Below are 20,297 nucleotides of genomic sequence, written 5' to 3'. Positions count from 1 at the left end.
AGTTCCAGTTAACATTGAGTCACATGACTTACCAAAGCCACATGAAAGTGTAACTAACCTGAGTGACGACATGCTGAACTGCATAGTAAAAATATAACTTTTTGTATTGTCAAACATATATACAGGATATATTGCATACCTGCATTTCTTTTTCAAAGCGATTTCTCTCATTTCCAAGTTCACCACGAAGGGCCTATTTAAAGAAGGGAAGATGAGGGGACTAAGACATTTATAATGTTAGTTAAAATTGCATCTCTAACACTGTTATACATGTCTATCCACTTTAACTCATTTATTTGTTAATGTGAAGAAAATAAACAGGTCAAAAGGAACAAGTGTTTGGTTTGCAAATGGTTTGTGATAGATTTTATATGTTATTTTGTTAAACTAAATTGAGATTTATGTATAAACCAGAAGCATTTTCAGACACTCATTGAGAAATATAAATTAGTACAGCCCAAGCCACATTAACATTTGTATGTCCAAATCAAACAAATAACTTCTTCCATTTGATCAGTTTATTTTTCTTATATAAACAAGTGAATGTTTTTCAGAAATTTAAAAAATTCTACATTACAGAATAAATCAGTTGCATGAATAACAATGAAAAATATTACAACACTGTTTAAGAAAGGTGGTAAGGACAAGCCAGAGAACTACAGACTGGTGAGCCTGACGTTGGTGGTGGGCAAGTTGTTGGAGTGAATCCTGAGAGACACGTACATGCATTTGGAAAAGCAAGACTGGTTAGGTATAGTCAGCGTGGCTTTGTGCATGGGAAATCATGTCTCTCAAAGTTTTGAGTTTTTTGAAGAAGTAACAAAGAGAATTGATTAGGGCAGAGTAGTGGACATGATCTATATGAACTTCAGTAAGGCGTTCATCAAGGTTCACCATGGAAGACTGGTTAGCAAGGTTAGATCTCATGTAATACAGGAAGAACTAGCCATTTGGATACAGAACTGGCTCAAAAGGTAGAAGTCAGAGAGTGGTGGTGGAGAGTTCTGGATGTAGGTTTGCTCGTTGGTCCCATACTAGGTAACATGTTCAGTGATCCTCCAAATGAAGCTGAAGCTGAAAAGTTGCTTTTCAGATTGGAGGCCAGTGACCAGTGGAGTGCCACAAGGATCAGTGCTAGGTCCATAACTTTTCATCAATTATATAAATGATTTGAATGTGACCATAAGAGGTATAGTTACTAAGTTTGCAGATGACACCAAAGTTGGAGGCATAGTGGAGAAAGTTACCTCAGATTACAACGGGATCTTCATCAGATGGGCCAATGGGCTGAGAAGTGGCAGATGGAATTTAAATTTAGATAAATGTGAGGTGCTGCATTTTGGGAAAGCAAATCTTTGCAGGACTTATACACTTAATGGTAAGGTCCTAGGGAGTGTTGCTGAACAGAAAGACCTTGGAATGCAGGTTCATAGCTCCCTGAAAATGGAGCCGCAGGTAGATAGGATAATGAAGAAGGCATTCCTTTATTGGTCAGATTATTGAGTACAGGAGTTGGGAGGTCATGTTGCGGCCGTACAGGACACTAGTTAGGCCACTGTTGGAATATTGCGTGGAATTCTGGTCTCCTTCCTATGGGAAGGATGTTATGAAACTTGAAAGGGTTCAGAAATGATTTACAAGAATGTTGCCAGGGTTAGAGGATTTGAGCTATAGCGAAGAGGCTGAATAGGCTAGGGCTGTTTTCCCTGGAGTGTCAGAGGCTAAGGAGTGACCACAACGAAGTTTATAAAATCATGAGGGATAAATAGACAAAGTCTTTTCCTTGGGGTGGGGGGAGTCCAGCACTAGAGGGCATAGGTTTAGGGTGAGAGGGGAAAGATATAAAAGAGACCAAAGGGGAAACTTTTTCTCGCAGATGGTGGTGCGTTTATGAAATGAGCTGCCATAGGAAGTGATGGAGGCTGGGATAATTGCAACATTTAAAAGGCATCTGAATGGGTATATGAACAGGAAACGTTTGGAGGAATGTGGGCTGAGTGCTGGCAGATGGGACTAGATTGGGTTGAGATATCTGGTCAGCATGGATGAGCTGGACAGAAGAGTCGGTTTCCGTGCTGTACATCTCTATGACTCTAATTGGCACTTTAACTTGTACAAAGCAAAAAAAGATTAATTGTAAAATAACTTTATGCTAAAGTAGTCTCTATCAATTTTACTTTGGGTTAGTGAAATTTTGCTATTCAAAAAGCAAAGTGGGACCTCAGAAGTACAAAAACTTCTTCCCAGATACTATTGTGGAGTCAGCCAGAGGCAGATATACTTTCAACAATAGTGATAGAGAGAATACACTATCAAGGTTTGAGAAATGTTCTACATTCCGAAAAGTTATGCCATCAATCGTTATGGCTGCTGCTTCACAATTTATGCCCGCTGTGGCTGAGACCAGACCTTGGACTTGGAGACATAGATTCAGAGAACAAAGGCTTTTGAGTAGGCAATATTAGTGACAGCAGAGTACAGCTCCATTACATATGGTGCTAGACTTCTCATTGTTGGAATGTCTCCAAGCTGTAAGTATTTACAATATTTTCTAGGTGTTCTCGCATGATTGAGGAGTCAACTGTGGGATTGGCAATGGATTGATAGAATTTGCAGTTATGTTGTCATTGTTGCTTCTTGGAGGAACTTTATAGCCACACTGTCTTTTGGTAAGTTGCAACATTACAGATTTGCCAAAAGGTGATCCTGGAAACATGCAGAACTAAATTTCAGCATTTAATTCTAAATGGGTCATTCAGCTGCAACACAAATGTTTATAAGGCTCTTTTGTTTTTGGGTTTGCACTGGCCAGATGGATGCTGTTTTCCCTGAAGCAGTTCCCCATAGGAAATTCTGGAGTCAGCCATGAAGGGACACATGGACTCTCCATCTAAGTAGAACTTTGAGAGGATGGTAAATTTGACAAGTCATTTGAGTCCGACAGCATAGACAAGTTGGGCCGAAGGGCCTGTTTCCATGCTGACCAGGTTTCCTAAGCTGAACTAACCCTGATTTTCTGACATTTGGCCATATCCCTTAAACATTTCCTATCCAGTGCTACATCGATGACTGTATATCAGCACCACCTCATGTTCCCAAGAGAAGGTTTAACAGTTCATCAACTTCACAAACTCCTTCCATCCTGCCTTCAAATTTACCTTTTATCTTAGCCTGCTGGACACACTTTCCTCATTCCTGATAAAGGGCTTATGCCCGAAACGTTGAATTTCCTGTTCCTCGGATGCTGCCTGACCTGCTGCGCTTTTCCAGCAACACATTTTCAGCTCTGATACTCCAGCATCTGCAGACCTCACTTTCTCTTCAAATTTACCTGGACCATCTCAGGAACCTCCCTCCACTTCCTGCCTCTCCATTTTTGTGCAAACAAATCAACACAGACATCTACTTAGAGTCACAGAGATGTACAACATGGAAACAGACCTTTCAGTCCAACTCGTCCATGCCGACCAGATATCCCAACCCAACACAATCTAGTCCCACCTGCCAGCACCCGGCCCATGTCCCTCCAAACCCTTCCTATTCATATACCCATCCAGGTGCCTCTCAAATGTTGCAATTGTACCAGCCTCCACCACTTCCTCTGGCAGCTCATTCCTCTGCACGAAAAAGTTTCCCCGTAGGTCTCTTTTATATCTTTCTCCTCTCACCCTAAACCCATGCCCTCTAGTTCTGGACTCCCTCACCTCAGGGAAAAGACTTTGCCTATTTACCCAATCCATGCCACTCAATTTTGTAAACTTCTATAAGGTGACTCCTCAGCCTCAGATGCTTCAGGGAAAACAGCCCCAGCCTGTTCAGCCTCTCCCTATAGCTCAAATCCTCCAACCCTTGCAACATTCTTGTAAATCTTTTCTGTACCCTTTCAAGTTTCACAACATTATTCCAATAGGAAGGAAACCAGAATTGCACGCAATACTCCAACAGTTGCCTAACCAATGTCCTGTACAGCTGCAACATGACTTCCCAACTCCTGTACTCAATAATCTGATCAATAAAGGAAAGCACACCAAATGCCTTCTTCACTAACCTATCTACCTGAGACTCCACTTTCAAGGAGCTATGAACCTGCACTCCAAGGTGTCTTTGCTCAGCAAAACTCCTTCGGATCTTACCATTAGGTGTATAAGTCCTATTAAGATTTGCTTTCCCAAAATGCAGCACCTTGCATTTATCTGCTGTCTCCCACAGCTATCTGGACTACACCTCCTTACACCCCCACCCCTCTGTAAAAATGCTATCCTTTACTCCCAAATCCTCAGCCATATCTGCTCCCAGGAGAAGCAATTCCTCTCCAGAACATCCCAGGAGGTCTTCCACTTCAAGGAGCGCAATTCTCCCTCCCACGTGGTCAACATTGCCCTCCTGCACATCTCCTCCACGTTCTGCACCTCCACCCTTGAACCCCACCCATCCAACCACAACAAGGACAGAAGCCCCCGGTTCTCACTTTCCACTCCAACCTCCAGATAAATCATCCTCTGCCATATGTGCCACCTACAGTCAGGCCCCACCAGAGGTATATTTCCCTCCCCACTCCTTTCAGCATTCCACAGAGACCATTTCCTCCATAACTCCCTAGTTCGGTCCCCAACCCCCACCATCCACCCTCCACTCCGGCACCTTCCTTTGCCATCGCAAGAGGTATAATATCTGCACCCACACCTCCCCCCTCACCTCCATCCAAGGCCCCAAGAATCCTTCCACATGCAGTTTAGATTTTCCTGCACTCCTAAAAACCTTACCTACTGTGTCCGTTGCTCTTGATGTGGTCTCTTCTTCATTGGGAGACTGGATGCCAACTTGCAGAAAGATTCAGAGAACATCTCTGGGACACACGCACCAAACAATCCCACCATCCTGTGGCTGATCATCTTAAACCACACACCCCCTTCCCACTCCACCAAGAACATACAAATCCTGAGGCTCCTCCACTGCTAAATCATAGACAGCCACCAGCTGGAGGAAGAGCTGCAAATCTTCTGCCTTGGGACTCTCCAACCACACTAAATCAATGTCAATTTCACCAGTTTCCTCATCTCCCCTCCCCCAACCTTATCCCAGATCCAACCCTTCAACTTGGCACCCCCTCATGAAATGTCCTACTTGTCCATCTTCCTTCCCACCAATCCGCTCCACCCTCCACTCCGACCTTTCACCATCACCCCCTTCCTTCATCCACCCATCACATGCCTAGATACCTTCCCCCCCCAGCCTCATCTTTCTTCCATTTATCTCTCAGACCCCCTTGGGGCCCCCCACATTCCTGATGAAGAGCTTATACTTGAAATGTTGACTGTCCTGCTCCTCGGATGTTGCCTGACCAGCTGCGCTTTTCTAGCGCCACACTTTCTGACTACATTCTGCAATTAATGTACGAAGACACCCAGACCTACCTAAATCTCTCTCTGCTTAACACAACAATGTTTCTATTCTTCCTGCCAAAATAGGCCTCATATTTTCTGTATATTACACTTTATCTACCAACTAACAATGTACCTATATCCCTTTATGGACTCTTTGTACCTGTTAACCCTAACTATTTTTGTAACATCAGCAAATTTGGTGATTATATAGTCTTTCCTTCATTCAAGTAGTTCATATTGATCATAAGTAATAAGTAATCACTGTGGCACTACATTGGTTACAGTTTGCCAACCTGAAAATGACCTATTTATTCTTACAGTTTTCCATTAGTTAGCCAATCCATGTGAACATATCACCTTCAATACCATAAGATCTTACCTTGAGCAGTAACCTTTTTTTATGTGGTACCTTATTCAATGCCTTCTGGAAATCAAAAGATGTTACATACACTGAAACGTGGCTTCCTTAAACATTGCTGTGAAGAAGAGCTTGAAGATTTGGAGATGCATCCTTACTCTACATTGCTAGCTACCAAAAAGGCATCAGACATCTTGCCACAAGCATAAACCTATCAAACCATAAATAATGCTGCATAAATTGCTCTCAGAATATATTCCTAAAACTACAAATTCCTATATTTTAAAAACAATATATCATAAAGTAGTAAAACTTCTGTATTTTGACTACTTCAAATTGGCCCCTCTTCTTTACAGATGCTGTCTCACTATATTCTAGGTATCCTCACTTCAAACAGCAAGCCTTCATTAGGAGCAAGACTCAAGAGTATCTTGGGGCTTCTGTGGTGCAGTGGTAGTATCCCTATTTCTGAGCCAGCAGGCCATCGTTCAAGTTCCACTACTCCAGAGGTGTATCATAACATCTCTCTGAACAGTTTGATTAGAAAATCAAGAGTTTCTTGCAACAGTCAACTACTGATAATGTGCCAGCAGGTGTAGAGCTTTATCTCCTGGTTTCCTTCTGTGTGACTAAAGCTAAGCAACACCTCAAAAGCAATCTCCAGACAATATGTGCTGGTTTTAGGAACTGAAATTAGTACCCATCTCTTTCACTACCAAATAAATCTCTGGCATTATTCCCAATTTCAAAAAGGAAGTAAAATTCAAGCAACTGTGCTTTATTTTGCAAAAGTAAAAATCATGTGGATGACATGGATTTGATACAAAAAAAATTGTAACTAGTTTCCTCAGCTAAAACATCAAGTCCCAAGAAGAGTAATCCATTAGAATGTCAAAAAGTCAAGCAATGAGCCCCGAAATAATTCTTCCTTCAATCCAAAAACAGTGCCAATCTCTAGTCCTTCCATATTAGGATTGAATTTATGGCTCAAAGATAACCACAAAGCCACACCCATCTTGTAAATGCTGGTCCATTAAAGCACTTCTGCAGAATAACATGGGCCAGAGAGCACAGAAACAGAAAATCATGATTTGTGTTCAAATTAATTGCTTTAAGATAATGATGCTTTGGAGTTTACTCTTTATTTTGTATTACTACTAGAATTAGTATATTAAAAATAAGATGTTACATACTTCAGATTCACCAGCTTTCTTCAGTAGAGCCTCTGTAAGTTCCTGGATCTTTTCTGAAGGATTCGCATGACTGTCCTGCATCTTTGCTTTTTCATTTTGAAGCTGATTAATAAGAACATCTTTGCTCTTTATAGTTTCATTTAGTTGCTCAATTAACCTAAAATAAAAGCACAATTTACATAATGTTCCCCAAAATTAAATTCACATTCCATGGAAAGTGTGAATGAAAAGTGCCAGATACATTAATCCCTAAATTTATTGAATATTGATTAGTTTCATAGTACACTGGCAGCTGTGCTTTGAAGAGTGTATTATATTTATCACACTAATATTATATATTGACTGTTCTTTGGATAGTCACTGACATGTAAATTAAAGAAACTACTAATTCCTATGAATTCAAATATGTTTGTTATGAGCAAAACTAGTAATATATTTAATGGATTTCAAACATTGCAACAATTTGCAATTTTTGAGAAGATTTATAGCTCAGGTTAAGGTTCAAGTTGTAAGTTTGCTCGCTTCATTGGAGGCTCACTGCTGATGTTACCTAGCATGGTGTCAAAATGTCGGAGAACAAACCTACCAGCTCAGCAAGCAAACTTACAACCTGATTGCAACAATTAAATTGATAATATCAAGACATAAAGAAAAGTAAGTCAGACTCATTATGGTAGAGAATGATGCCATTTAGCCCAGCTAATCAATGCTGAATAATTACAATAAGATTTTTTTCCTCTAATCACTTAGTAATAGAATCTAACATACTATCTGCAGTCCAAATTCCTCGCTGTTTGGTCAGGTTAACTTTCATGACTCTTTACAGCTTTATCGAATCCCATTCTTTTCTAAAAAGATAACCCGCTCTCTGTCACCTATTGTGTCAAGTAACTTCATCATTTACAGCGTAAATGTCCAACTCCTTAAAGTACAATTTAACTCCCCTCTTTCAGAGTAAACTGAAGCATTCTCTACCCTTTCATTGTGTAAAATAATCCCTTCCTTTTAAAAGGATGTTTTGACATTGGAAAAACAAAATGTAAAATAACTGACTGTTCAGTCTCAGTGCTGTTCTTGTTTTGCTCTGGAAGTGAAGGAGACCCCATACGGTTCTGTCTGTTAATTGTCAAAATCTGTTTCTCCAGATTCATACTCCTAATCTTCTCCTGCTCTGCAATAGCAGCCATCTTTTCCAATTCTGCTTGGGTGGTTTTAAGATCCTGGTTATAAGAACAGAGAAAAAATTGGTTTTATTAAAGTAAATTTCATCTTCAGTAATCATAAAAAGATTTTCCCTTTCCCACCCAGCAAAAATACATTTTCACATAGAGGTCATCCTTCTATAACACACATTTCGTTAACAGGAATTTGTTGTAACACAATTGACAAATTGGGAACACTGTTTCTAAAGCGCAAACTTTTAAAACGTGTGTCGGCTATAATGCGATTACATCGCCAAGACTTTAAGCACTGTTTCTAAAGCATGATTTTTCTATAATACGGGTTGCACAAGGACACAACCATTGCGTTATAGAAGAACTACCTGCATTAGAAAATAACAAACAGAAAATGGAAATTCTATTGTACAATAGAATCAAATGTTATTGTGTTTAAAAAAAAGTAGGTGATTTGAAAGGGAGATTAAACAAAATGTTGTTATTTTCTCAGTGGGTTGAGAGTCTTTGGAACTCTCTTCCTGAAAAGAGAGTGGAAAAAAGTCCTTCCTTGAATAGGTTTGGGGTGGAGGTAGATAGATTCCAATTGAGCAACACAGTGAAGAGTTATCAGGATAATCAGGAATGTAACCTCACATTAGCAATCCAATTAAATATGAATTTACCAAATAGTGGAATAGGCTCAAGTGGATGAATGGCCTGCTCCTCCTCCTAATTCCTATGCTTGTATGAAAAAAGAAATCAACAGACCCCGAATCTTCACAGAATGTGTCCTCACCACTTACTGTAACTTTAGTGAAAGAACAGTGAACCCCAGTTTAACACATACATTGTTATTTACAGATGTTCCATGGGCCTCCTGCTAAACAGAGTACAGGACATCAGAAACAACCCTCAGACATTCAGGACTGAGGACTTGGATATAATGGATGGTTGAGTTCATTTGTGTCATAACACGAGAGAGTGAGTACCTCCTGAACATGCACAAATCCAAGAGTTTGTCTTCTATCCAAGCACACTCCACTCTAAAAGAATGCCTCAAAACAAAAAATATAATAAAATGGTGACAGGATAAATGAGAAATTAGTAGTAGTGCCAGAAACAATAACTACTTGTCTACGTGCTAAATCTAGTTGATTCAAAAGGAATATCTCAGCTACGATTCCTAATGGAACAAATCATTATCAAAGATTCGGCTACTTTTGGAGCATTGTGTGCAATTCTGGTTTCCCTCCATTAGGGAGGATGTTGGGAAACTTGAAAGTGTTCAGAAAAGATTTACGAAGGTGTTGCCAAGGTTGGAGGATTTGAGCTATAGGGAGAGGTTGAATAGTCTGGGAGTATTTTCCCTAGATCATCGGAGGCTGAGGAGTGATGCTAGAGGTTTATAAAATCATTAGGTGCTTGGATACAATAAATAGGCATCGTCTTTTCCAGGGGTGGGGAGTCCAAAACTCAAGGACATAGTATTGAAGGTGGGGGGGGCAAAGATTTAAAAAGGACATAAGGGGCAACTTTTTCATGCTCAGCATGGTGCATGTATGGAATGATCTGCTGAAGAAGTGGTGGAGGTTGGCACAATTACAACATTTAAAAGGCATCTGGATGGGAATATAAATAGATAGGGTTTAGAGGGATATGGGCCAAATGCTCACAAGTAGGACTGGATTTGTTTAGGATATCTGGTCAGCATGGACGAGTTGGACTGAAGGGTGTGTTTCTGTGCTGTATATCTCTATGACTCCATAAGTGTCTTGCCAAATAGATATGAGGTTGTTTCATCTTTGGCTTAAACAAATTGCTAAAATATAAAACATACTCGCCTCCTCCAAAAGATGGATCTGGTTACCATGGAGCTGTTTAACCTGAAGTATCTCCTTCTGCGCTCCATCTTTCACACGCTGAATTTCTGCATCATTGTTGCCAGCCAAACTCTCCACAGCTTTTCTATTGGATTAATATTAAAGGCAAACTTTGTAAGAATTTTATCATGAGAAATTATTTGCATGTGTTTTGGACAGAAAGGAAAGAAAACCTTTCAGAAGATTTGGAGGTGTCGGTGTTGTACTTGGGAGGACAACCACCTGATGAAAGAGCAGTGCTCTGAAAGCTTGTACTTCCAAAACACCTGTTGAACTATAACCTGGTGTTAAGATTTTTAACTTTCAGAAGATTGTCATTCATTGTTAGCAGATTAGAACTGAAATCGGGTAAGGTTTAAAAAATGAAACGAGAAATATATTGGTACAACCTGAAGTGCTTTTCATAGAACAGATCATGTTTTGGAAAACTTTCCCAGTGTGATAGAGCTAACATTGTACAAATTTGGTATCTAAAGCATAAACTAATTTACCCATATTTTTTCAGTAGATATATACAAATATTTATAATGGAGGAAGAAATTATGTACAAATCCAAAACAAGGAGACACCTATAACCCAGTAGCTACAAGTTATGTAGCAACTCCAGCGAACACTGCTTGTTTAAGGATAGCAAAACATTTAACCAAAGATAAAATCAGTTTATTACAAAATTTGACTACAAAATGTATTCACAATGGCAAAAAAGATGTTCTTGACACGGTCACATTTGAGGTTTGAACAGAACTGACCATTTAGATATCGTTTGGAGTCTGACTCATCAGAATTGAGCTGATAAAAATGATAGGCTAGCGTATATTTGTAAATCCACATCTTTATTTACTAAGTTCCAAAAGGTCTAATAGATCAATATTAATTGTCCAGTAGCTGTACTCTGAAACAAAAACATATTATTGTTGGAAAAGCTCAGCAGGTCTGGCAGCATCCGTGGAGAGAAATCCCAGTTAACATTTCAGTTCTGACACTTCTGCCATTTAATAAGATCATGAGTGATCATCAATTTCCACTCTGCTTTCTATCCTAGCCTCCATATGCCTGCAGTCCAAAAATCTTGAACATACTCAGCAACTGATTAACTGGAATTGACAATTTCTAAGATTCACAATCCTCTACATGGAGGAATTTCTTATCTCAACCCAAAAGGAAGCTCACCACTACCTTTTCAAAGGCAACTAGCAATGGGCACTAAATGCTGGCCCAGCCACTTATACCCACATCACAAGAGTGACTAAGTAATAAAATGTTCTTCACTGACGTTATATTCCTTAGTTTAAATCGCAACTACTCTGTTGCACTCTGATCTGCTTTTTTTCACTTTTTCCAGAAGACCTCTGTTCTTTGACTGATAAATTGGTCTTCGTGCCTTGGTTATCTTCTATGATATGCCTTTTTACGAAAGGAAAGTCAATGTTGTGGTGTCGGGTCTTCATGTCTGTTTAGTTGACAACTTGAAGTTTCATTATCAGAAATTAAAAAAAACAATTCAATGTGAAATCAAAAGAGAAAATGCTGGAAAATCTCAGCATGTCTGGCAGCATCTGTAAGGAGAGAAAAAAGCTGACATTGAGTCTAACTGACCCTTTGTCAAAGCTTGGTTTCAGATTCCAGCATCCGCAGTAATTTGCTTTTAACAATTAAATGTGGTTTTGAATGGCATACTTAAGACCTGAATATATAAGACTTCATTTAAAAAAAGGGACATATTATACAAATATCTGTGTTCAATCAACCATAACACAAATATACAATTGTTCTATCACTGGACTGGCTATTTGAAAAAATCCAAAGTGCTCATGTATTAGTTCTTTCCTGCTTACTTTAATATTTTGATCTTTTCCCATTGATTAAACCTGCATTTCTTTTTAAAATTGAAACAGCTCCCTAAAACTTTTTAAATTCCAAAATCATGAACAAACTCAAACAAAAATCAGCAGAACTACAGATACTGAGTCTTTTCTATTTCAATTCATTTCTCATATGCTGTTGAGCATCGTAATTAAATACTTACAAGAGGTTCCCTCAATGCTAATTCAAAAAAAAAACATACATAAATAATAAGTGGCTTGCAAATAACAGGAACAAAAGATTGAATATGTACCTCTTTAAATATTACTGCAGATTTAAATATACCTCTTATTGTTACATTATAATCATCCAGTATCAGTTGAAAGTAAAAAAAGAGGTTTTGACTACTTGATTTAATAACTAAATGGTTCTCTTCACTGAGCACCTAAATAGGTAAAAGACGTGCATGGCGAACAGAGACTAAACGTTCTGAAATTGGGTCACTGGACTTGAAACATTAACTCTGCTTTCTCTCCACAGATGCTGCCAATCTTCCTAAGTTTATAGAGTCATAGAAATGTTCAGCAAGGATACAGGCCATTCAGTCCAACTCATCCATGCCAACCAGATATCCCAACCCAATCTAGTCCCACCTGCCAGCACCCGGCCCATATCCCTCCAAACCCTTCCCATTCATATACCCATCCAAATGCCTTTTAAATGTTGCAACTGTACGAGCCTCCACCACTTCCACTGGCAGCTCATTCCATACACGTACCACCCTCTGTGTGAAAAGGTTGCCCCTTAGGTCTCTTTTATATCTTTCCCCTCTCACCCTAAACCTATGCCCTCTTGTTCTGGACTTTCACCCCCCCACAACAGGAAAATTACTTTGTCTATTTATCCTATCCATGCCCACTTCAGCAATTTCAGTTTTTGTGAGAGACTAGAAGATCCCTAGTCTGTGCTGACTTATTTCAAGAACTACACTTAGCAATGATTCAACAATGCTGGAAATCTGAAATACATAAACATGGTTTACCTGAAACATTGACACTCTTTCCCTTGTCAAAGGGAACTAATGCTGCCTGACTTAATATCTCAGCAATGCTGGGATGGGCAGTGAAATCGACATAAGAACAAAAGAAATAGGAGCAGCAGTAGCCATCTGGCCTGTACAGCCTGCTCCATTCAATAAAATCGTGGCTAATCATTTCATGGGCTCAGCTCCACTTACTTCTCCGCTCACCATAAACCTTAATTCCTTTACTATTCAAGAATCTATCTTTACCTTAAAAACATTCAAAAAGGCAGCCTCAACTACTTCACTGTGTAAGGAATTCCAAGGTGCACAACTTTTTGGGTTTCTCCCTAACTCAGCTTCAAAATAATGGGGAGCAAATTTGGGACCAAGCCCCTAGTTCTAGTTTCAACTAATCAGTAGAAACAACCTCTATGCTTTTATCTTATCTATTCCCTTGATAATTTCATGTTTCCAGAACAGCCCTCCCTCATTCTTCTAAATTCCAATGAGTAAAGTCCCTCTCAACTTTAGAATCAACCCAGTGAATCTCCTTTGCATCCAGACCTGAGCCAGTACATTCTTTCTCAAGTAAGGAGACCAAAACTGTACTCAGTACTCCTCGCCAGCACCCTGTACAACTGCAGCATCTCCTCCCTATTTTTAAACTACATCTGCCTAGCAATGAATGCCAATATTCTGTTTGCCTTCTCAATTACCCGCTACACCTGCAAACCAACTTTTTGTGATTCATGCATTAGAACACTTAGGTCCCTCTGCACAGCAGAATGAATTTTCACTATTTAAATCATCGTCCATTTTGCTGATATTCCTGCCAAAATGGATGACTTCACATTTACCAACATTACACTCCATCTGCCAGACACTTGCCAACTCACTTAACCTATCTATATCCCTCTACAAAATTTCAGTGTCCTCTGCACACGTAACTCTACCACTCATCTTGAGGCATCTGAAGGGTATGATTGTGGAGTTTAGGTCAGGGTAGGATCAGACTTTGCTATGATACCCTGTATGGCTAAATACCCTCCTGACAATAGAGGTGGGTTAATTTGTCAAGAATAAATACTTGGATACGGTTTCAGTCTAATGGAACTTGATATAAAAGGAAAAGGGGACGCTTTTTAAAAGTGTTATGCAGGGAAAATACATTAGCACAATACTATTTTGTACTCCAAATTAAAAAGAAAAAACTGAAAACATACAATGCCCGTGAAAGATTTAGAAGTTTACCAAATGACTCTTGGGTCTTTTGAAACAGAATTAAAATGTAAAACCAGGTTTAATATTTGACCAGTACTTACGAAGCTTTGACAAGTAGTTCCTGTTTCTCCTTCAGTTCACGCTTCAAACTCTCCAATTCCACTTTGAGTTCAATATTCTGTAAAGACAAAGCCCACCAGTTAATAAACAAAAGATGTAACTGTCAAATTGTAGCTAACCAATCAGAATATTTAAGGCAGCAGCCTTCAATGTACTATGAAGTACAAAAGGATGTAGAAATACACGTTGAACAATGTGTCCATGTTCATGATACTGCAGCTCCGATTCAGATTCTTAAAATAAGGAGCAACACCATAAAATTGGCTTCAACAGCTTCCAATAAAAGTTGGTGCTTGGTAAAACAAAAATTTCAGGAAATTAACGTACTTTGCCAAAATACTAAAATATTCAATTTTCCACTAAATCCCAGTCAATGTTGAGCAATATCTACTTTAGTGAAGGAATATAGATAAAAGAATGTGGAAATGCATGTGTTATGGAAACTAACCGCAACTAACAAAAACTGACCAAAGACAATAACGGTGTTCTAACAGTATGAGTAAAAGGAAACAATACAGAGATTTTCACAGGTCTTTGCAGAACAGCAGATAATGTGATAACACATCAGAAGCTATTCAGTATCTACTTTGCACTAAAACGGAGCAGAAAGTGCTAGTTTAGTTAGGTTTTGCATTTTGGTGATGGACAGATTTAAATTAAGAAAATACTAATGAATGGATGTTTAATATATGAACAAGATGTCAAGGATTTCGACCTTTTAATCATATTTCTAACATAATCCACCCTTAAGTAACACACCTACACAGGCAGAATGCAAAATCTTATGAATAGTAGCATTATTACAGTCAGATAGTTGTCACAGTGCACATATTTTACAAAGAAAACATCCAGCTTTCACAACCGGAATCTATTTGTAGTGTAGTTAATACAGCAAAATATTCCAAATTATTTGATGGCTGAATGCAAACTTCAGAAAGAATGAGGGGTCATTAAGGTGAGGTGGCTGTTTTTACTGACCCATTTCCACCCAAAAGTTCAGTGCAATTAATTAGATTTAAAATGAGAGAATCTTCAAGGTGACAAGTGGTGCAGTGAGTGAAATTAAATACATCAAATAATAGGGTCAACTGAAGTTCCCAAAAATGGTGCATTACTAGGAGAGATAGACTTTATATAATCATTTACATAATACAGGAACTAGAGATTCTGGATTAAATTGACATTTGACAAAATGGAGGCCACTAGAACAATCATTATTTAGGGTGAGAAGAACATGGTCAAGTATTTAAGGGGTAGCGAAAGTCAAGATAGAGAAGGAAGCTCTTGGTGATGAACTAGATGTGAACTGTGAACGTCAGAAAGCTAGTGGGCAATGAAGAGGAAATAGAAACAGGAGTTAGAATGCGGTATTGCAGGCAGGCACCAGACAGGGCAGGTTTGGACTTGCTGGTACCAAGTGACATGAAATCCAGCCTCACACATTAATGATAGGCAGGTAATCTGACAGCAAGGTCATTGAAAAAAGTTAAAATATACACAATAGGACTGATCCTGGTGTACAGAAAATTGTAGCTAGGACATAAATGAAAAATATTAACAAGCCAAAGTCAATGCAGGTGAATCACTTGCCACAGAATTACCACATTCGGACTCACTTTGGTAGTCATGGCATTTTTGAGGCTTGTTAATGACAACCCCCACCAGAATTTGATGCCAGATCACAGACCTGAAAAGTTTCTCTCACCAGAGATGCTACTTAGCCAGAGTATGTTCAGCCTTTTTTTAAAAAAAAATTTTCCCCAATTTCTAACATTTCATTTCCTTCAAGGAGGAAACAAAAATCCTGTTTTACAGACATCAATTGGCTATGGCTGAAAGCTGGATAAGAGTTCACTCGGTTACCCTCATATATATGCATCATTTGCTTTAAAATGTACTAGCATGATTTTAATCTCTTACCATCTTAAAGATATCCTCACTGCCATCATCAAACTTCTGTTGTACCCGCTCCTCCAGGAAGTAAATGCGAAGTTTGAGGTTAAAGTTTTCTTTTTTTAGTTCAGTAATTGCCTGCAAGATTAAAAAAAAGAAAAATATGACGTGGCAGCAGGTAGAGTGCATCTTCCATTCCATTTAATAATGTATCTTATAATGAAATGGAAGTTTTAACTTTGCATACACTTTCTAATAGTGCTTGAACCATTTGGTGGCCAAAATCATCAGAGGTCTCATTTGGTTTTTGAAATCTCAATATAGCATGGGTAGCATTCTTTACAGGAACACAGTCAGAAATGGGAAAGTGCCATGGATTATAATCCACTTACGACAATTAATGTTTTATTGAAACACATGTGACTAGCTTTGAAAGTTTAAATGTTCCAAATACAGAAAACAGTCACATTAGTATTTAAAGATTTAGATTTTACTGTTGAAGTTCAATAATGTTGTTGTAAGGGAATTTAGTTTTAAAAATATGAATGTCTCACTTCAGTCATTTGATGGCAGATTGGATCTCCACACTGAAGGCAGTACAGCAAAAGTTTGCTAGATTGTCCCTGTGATGAAAGTGTTGTGATGGTGAGATACTGAGCAAAACGGGTCTATACTCTCTGGAATATGGAATGTGAAGTGACCCAATTTAAAATGCATTCAGGATTCCGAAGGGGCTTGAAAAAGCAGATCCTGAAAGATTGTTTCCATTGGGTGGGGAATTTATAGCAGATGGACACAATCTCAGCATATCACAACATTCTTTTCAGGATTGAGAGGAAGACAATTTACTTTACCAAGAACTTGTAAATCTTTGGAATTCTCTATCCCAGACGATTGTGGTTCTGTGCCATCATTAACTATTGTCAAGGATGAGAGAGACAGAATATAGAGGGTACATTGGTTATGATGCAATTTCATGTGACCAAAGATCTGCCCATATCGTATTGATCAAGGACCAGGTTTGACAGGCCCTATGGTCTTCTAACGTTCCTATTTCTTATGTTAGGAAAATAGCACTGAGTAATCCAAGTTCATGCACACAGTTGAACAAGAATTTTGACAAACCGAAGTAACATATGGGATTTACAACTTCTAAATTTACAAATTGCCATCTGGATTATCACTTCATTGAAAGACACAGTCCTGCCAACAGTCTCGAGGACTTTCTTAGGAAGTCTTGACAAAACGAATTGACAAACACTCCACATAAATTATCAACAATAAAAGTAATGTGCATACAAGTTATCTGCAGTGTAAATCAGAACTTTAAAATATAAACCAAATGTACATATTTATAATACCCACATACTTTCAAGCACAGCCAAGGATTTCTTTTTTTTTAAGTATATTTTAAATAAACAAATGGTATTTTCAATCATAAACCCTTGACTGGACATAACATTTTCATAGCAAAATTGAAAGATCACATGTCAAGACCTATTCGGTTCCTTAAACACATCATTTAGCTGAACACTGCAGTGTTGTAATGAAGGAGTATTTTCAGAGATTATCATCTTACACCGGCCTCTTTAGGTGAATATAAAAAGATCCCATGACAACTTCAAGAGGGACAAGGTGTTCTCCTGGTGCTCTGGTAAATATTTATTCCTCAGTTTGTACTGTCAAATCCTAGTTGGCAGTTTCTTTAGGGGTCTAAGCAACGTGGACTTTAAAGAGCTTCATGGCAGAATCAGATGAAAGGTACTGCCAGATTTCTCAAAGTCATGATTTGGAGATGACGTGTTGGACTGGGGTGTACAAAGTTAAAAATCACACAACACCAGGTTATAGTCCAACAGATTTAATTGACACTAGCTTTCAGAGTGTCAATCACCTGATGAAGGAGCGTCGCTCCGAAAGCTAGCAATAAAGAGGTGATAATGACAGTGCATAGAAAGATTATAGGGAGATTAGGAGCTGTGAATGACCAAGGCTGAAGCCGGTGCTATGTGACAAAATATGTGGGGGATGAGGGGGTGGGTGAAGCAGAGGCAAAATGGAAAACAGGGGAGAAGGGTAGCAAAGGGGGAAGAGGAGAGGAAAAAGATGATGAGAGAGAGTGGGGAGCAAGAGAAAAAGAGAGACAAATCAAGAAGTAAGAGGTATAGAACAGTGAAAAAAAAAAATAAATTAAATAAAATTACGGAGCAGAATGAAAACAGAGCGGTCGAGATGGGATAATCATCTGAAGTTGTTGAATTCAATGTTGAGACCGGCATGCTGTAACGTGTCTAGTCGAAGATGAGATGCTGTTCCTCCAGTTTGCGTTGAGCTTCACTGGAACATTGCAGCAGGCCCAAGGACAGACATGTGGGCATGGGAGCAGCATTGTGTGTTGAAGTGGCAAGCCACAGGAAGTCCAGGACCTGATTGCGTACACAATGAAGATGCTCAGCAAAGCGATCACCTATTCGGCGTTTTGTCTCACTGATATAGAGGAGACCACATTGGGAGCAACGAATGCAATAGACCAAATTGAAAGAGGTACAAGTGAAACGCTGCTTAACCTGAAATGAGTATTTGGGGCCTTGGATGGTGAGCATGGAAGGGGTGAAGGGGCAGGTGTTGCACCTTCTGCGATTGCATGGGAAGGTGCCGTGTGTGATGGGAGAGGTGTTAGGTGTGATGGAGGAGTGGTGAAAATGTGTTGCTGGAAAAGCGCAGCAGGTCAGGCAGCATCCAAAGAGCAGGAGAATCAACGTTTCGGGCATGAGCCCTTGATGGAGGAGTGGATAAGGTTGTCCTGGAGGGAATGATTTCTGCGAAATGCAGATAGGTGAGGGAAGGGAAGATATGCTTAGTGGTGGCGTTGTGTTGGAGTTGGCGAAAATGGCAATGGATTATTCTTTGCATGTGAAGGCTGGTGGGGTGAAAGATGAGAACAAGACGGACCCTATCCTTGTTCTGGGAGGGGAGGGAGGGGGTGAGGGTCGTGGCACGGGAGATGGACCGCACGCTGTCAAGAGCCCTGTCAACAACTGTAGGTGGGAAGCCACGGTTGGAGAAGAAGGAGCACATATTAAGAGCATCACTTTGGAAAGTGGCCTCACGGAACAATTGTGGTGGAGGTGAAGGACAGTTGCATGTTCCTCCTGCAGAACATGGCAAGTGAGAGACACGACACAGGTCTCTGCCGACCACATCTGCGGGAAGTGCACCCAACTCCAGCTCCTCAAAAACCGAGTTAGGAAACTGGAGCTGGATGAACTGTGGATCATCCAGGAGGTGGAGGGAAAAATTGAGGATGTACAGGGAGGCGGTCACTCTTCAGACACAGGATAAAGGACAGCTGGGTTATAGTCAGGGGAAGAAAGGGAACCAACAGATAGGGCAGGGATCCCCTGTAGTCATTTCCCTCAGTATACAGTTTTGGATATGGCTGGTGGGGACAGCCTACCAGAGGAAAGCCATAGTTGTCAGGTCTCTGGCACTGAGCCTGACACTGTGGCTCAGAAGGGAAGTGGAGAGAATATAAAAAGCACTCGTGGTAGGGGACTCAATCATTACACAGATTGACAGGAGATTTTGTGGTCAGGAATGGGGCTCCCAGAAGGTATGTTGCCTCCTGGGTGCCAGGGTCCAGGATGTCACCGATTGGGTTGACAGGATTCTGAAGGGGGAAGGGTGAGCAACCAGAAATCGTGGTACATATTGGCACCAATGATATAGCCAGGAATGGGTTTGAGGATCTGAAAAGTGACTACAGACGGTTGGAAGCTGAAGAGCAGGACGAGTAGAGTAGTGATCTCAGGTTTGATGCCGGTGGCACGAGACAATGAGGTGAGGAACAGTCAGTGAGTGCAGCTTAACACGTGGCTGTGAGGCTGGTGCAGGAGGGAGGGCTTCAGATACTTACATCATTGGGATGCCTTCTGGGGAAGGTGGGACCTGTACAAGAAGGATGAATTGCACCTGAACTGGAGGGGCATAAATGTCCTGGGTGGGAGATTTGTTTGTGTGGTTCGGGAGGGTTTAAACTTGTTTGTTGTGTGGGGGGGGAACCAAAGCTACATATCAGAGAGGGGGGGTAGCTGTAGAGAGGGAGGCAGTAACAGGATGTAGTGAATCTATTGAGAAGGTTTTTCACATGGTGAAACAAAGAGATCAGTTATAGTGTGTCTGCTTTAACACAACGAGTGTCAGAAATAAGAGTGATGAACTTGGAGCATGGATCAGTATTTGGGATTATGATGTTGTGGCCATA

At 39.9% G+C, this 20,297-nt stretch overlaps 1 protein-coding gene across 1 annotated transcript in view; it reads right to left on the bottom strand.

Moving 5' to 3' along the window:
• Positions 1-20,297, bottom strand: part of LOC132825833 (myomegalin-like) — a 138,688-nt gene that overhangs the window by 96,359 nt on the left and 22,032 nt on the right. The window contains exons 4-9 of the mRNA XM_060841367.1: positions 16,061-16,171; positions 14,122-14,198; positions 9,934-10,057; positions 7,989-8,155; positions 6,936-7,092; positions 140-193 (exon numbers count right to left, since the gene is read on the bottom strand). Of these exons, the coding sequence (XP_060697350.1) occupies positions 140-193; positions 6,936-7,092; positions 7,989-8,155; positions 9,934-10,057; positions 14,122-14,198; positions 16,061-16,171 (690 nt within the window). The remainder of the gene's footprint in view (positions 1-139; positions 194-6,935; positions 7,093-7,988; positions 8,156-9,933; positions 10,058-14,121; positions 14,199-16,060; positions 16,172-20,297) is intronic.

This window comes from Hemiscyllium ocellatum, chromosome 21 (genome assembly GCF_020745735.1).
Source record: "Hemiscyllium ocellatum isolate sHemOce1 chromosome 21, sHemOce1.pat.X.cur, whole genome shotgun sequence".
Classification (NCBI taxonomy): domain Eukaryota; kingdom Metazoa; phylum Chordata; class Chondrichthyes; order Orectolobiformes; family Hemiscylliidae; genus Hemiscyllium; species Hemiscyllium ocellatum.
This window is presented reverse-complemented; position numbering and strand designations above follow the sequence as displayed.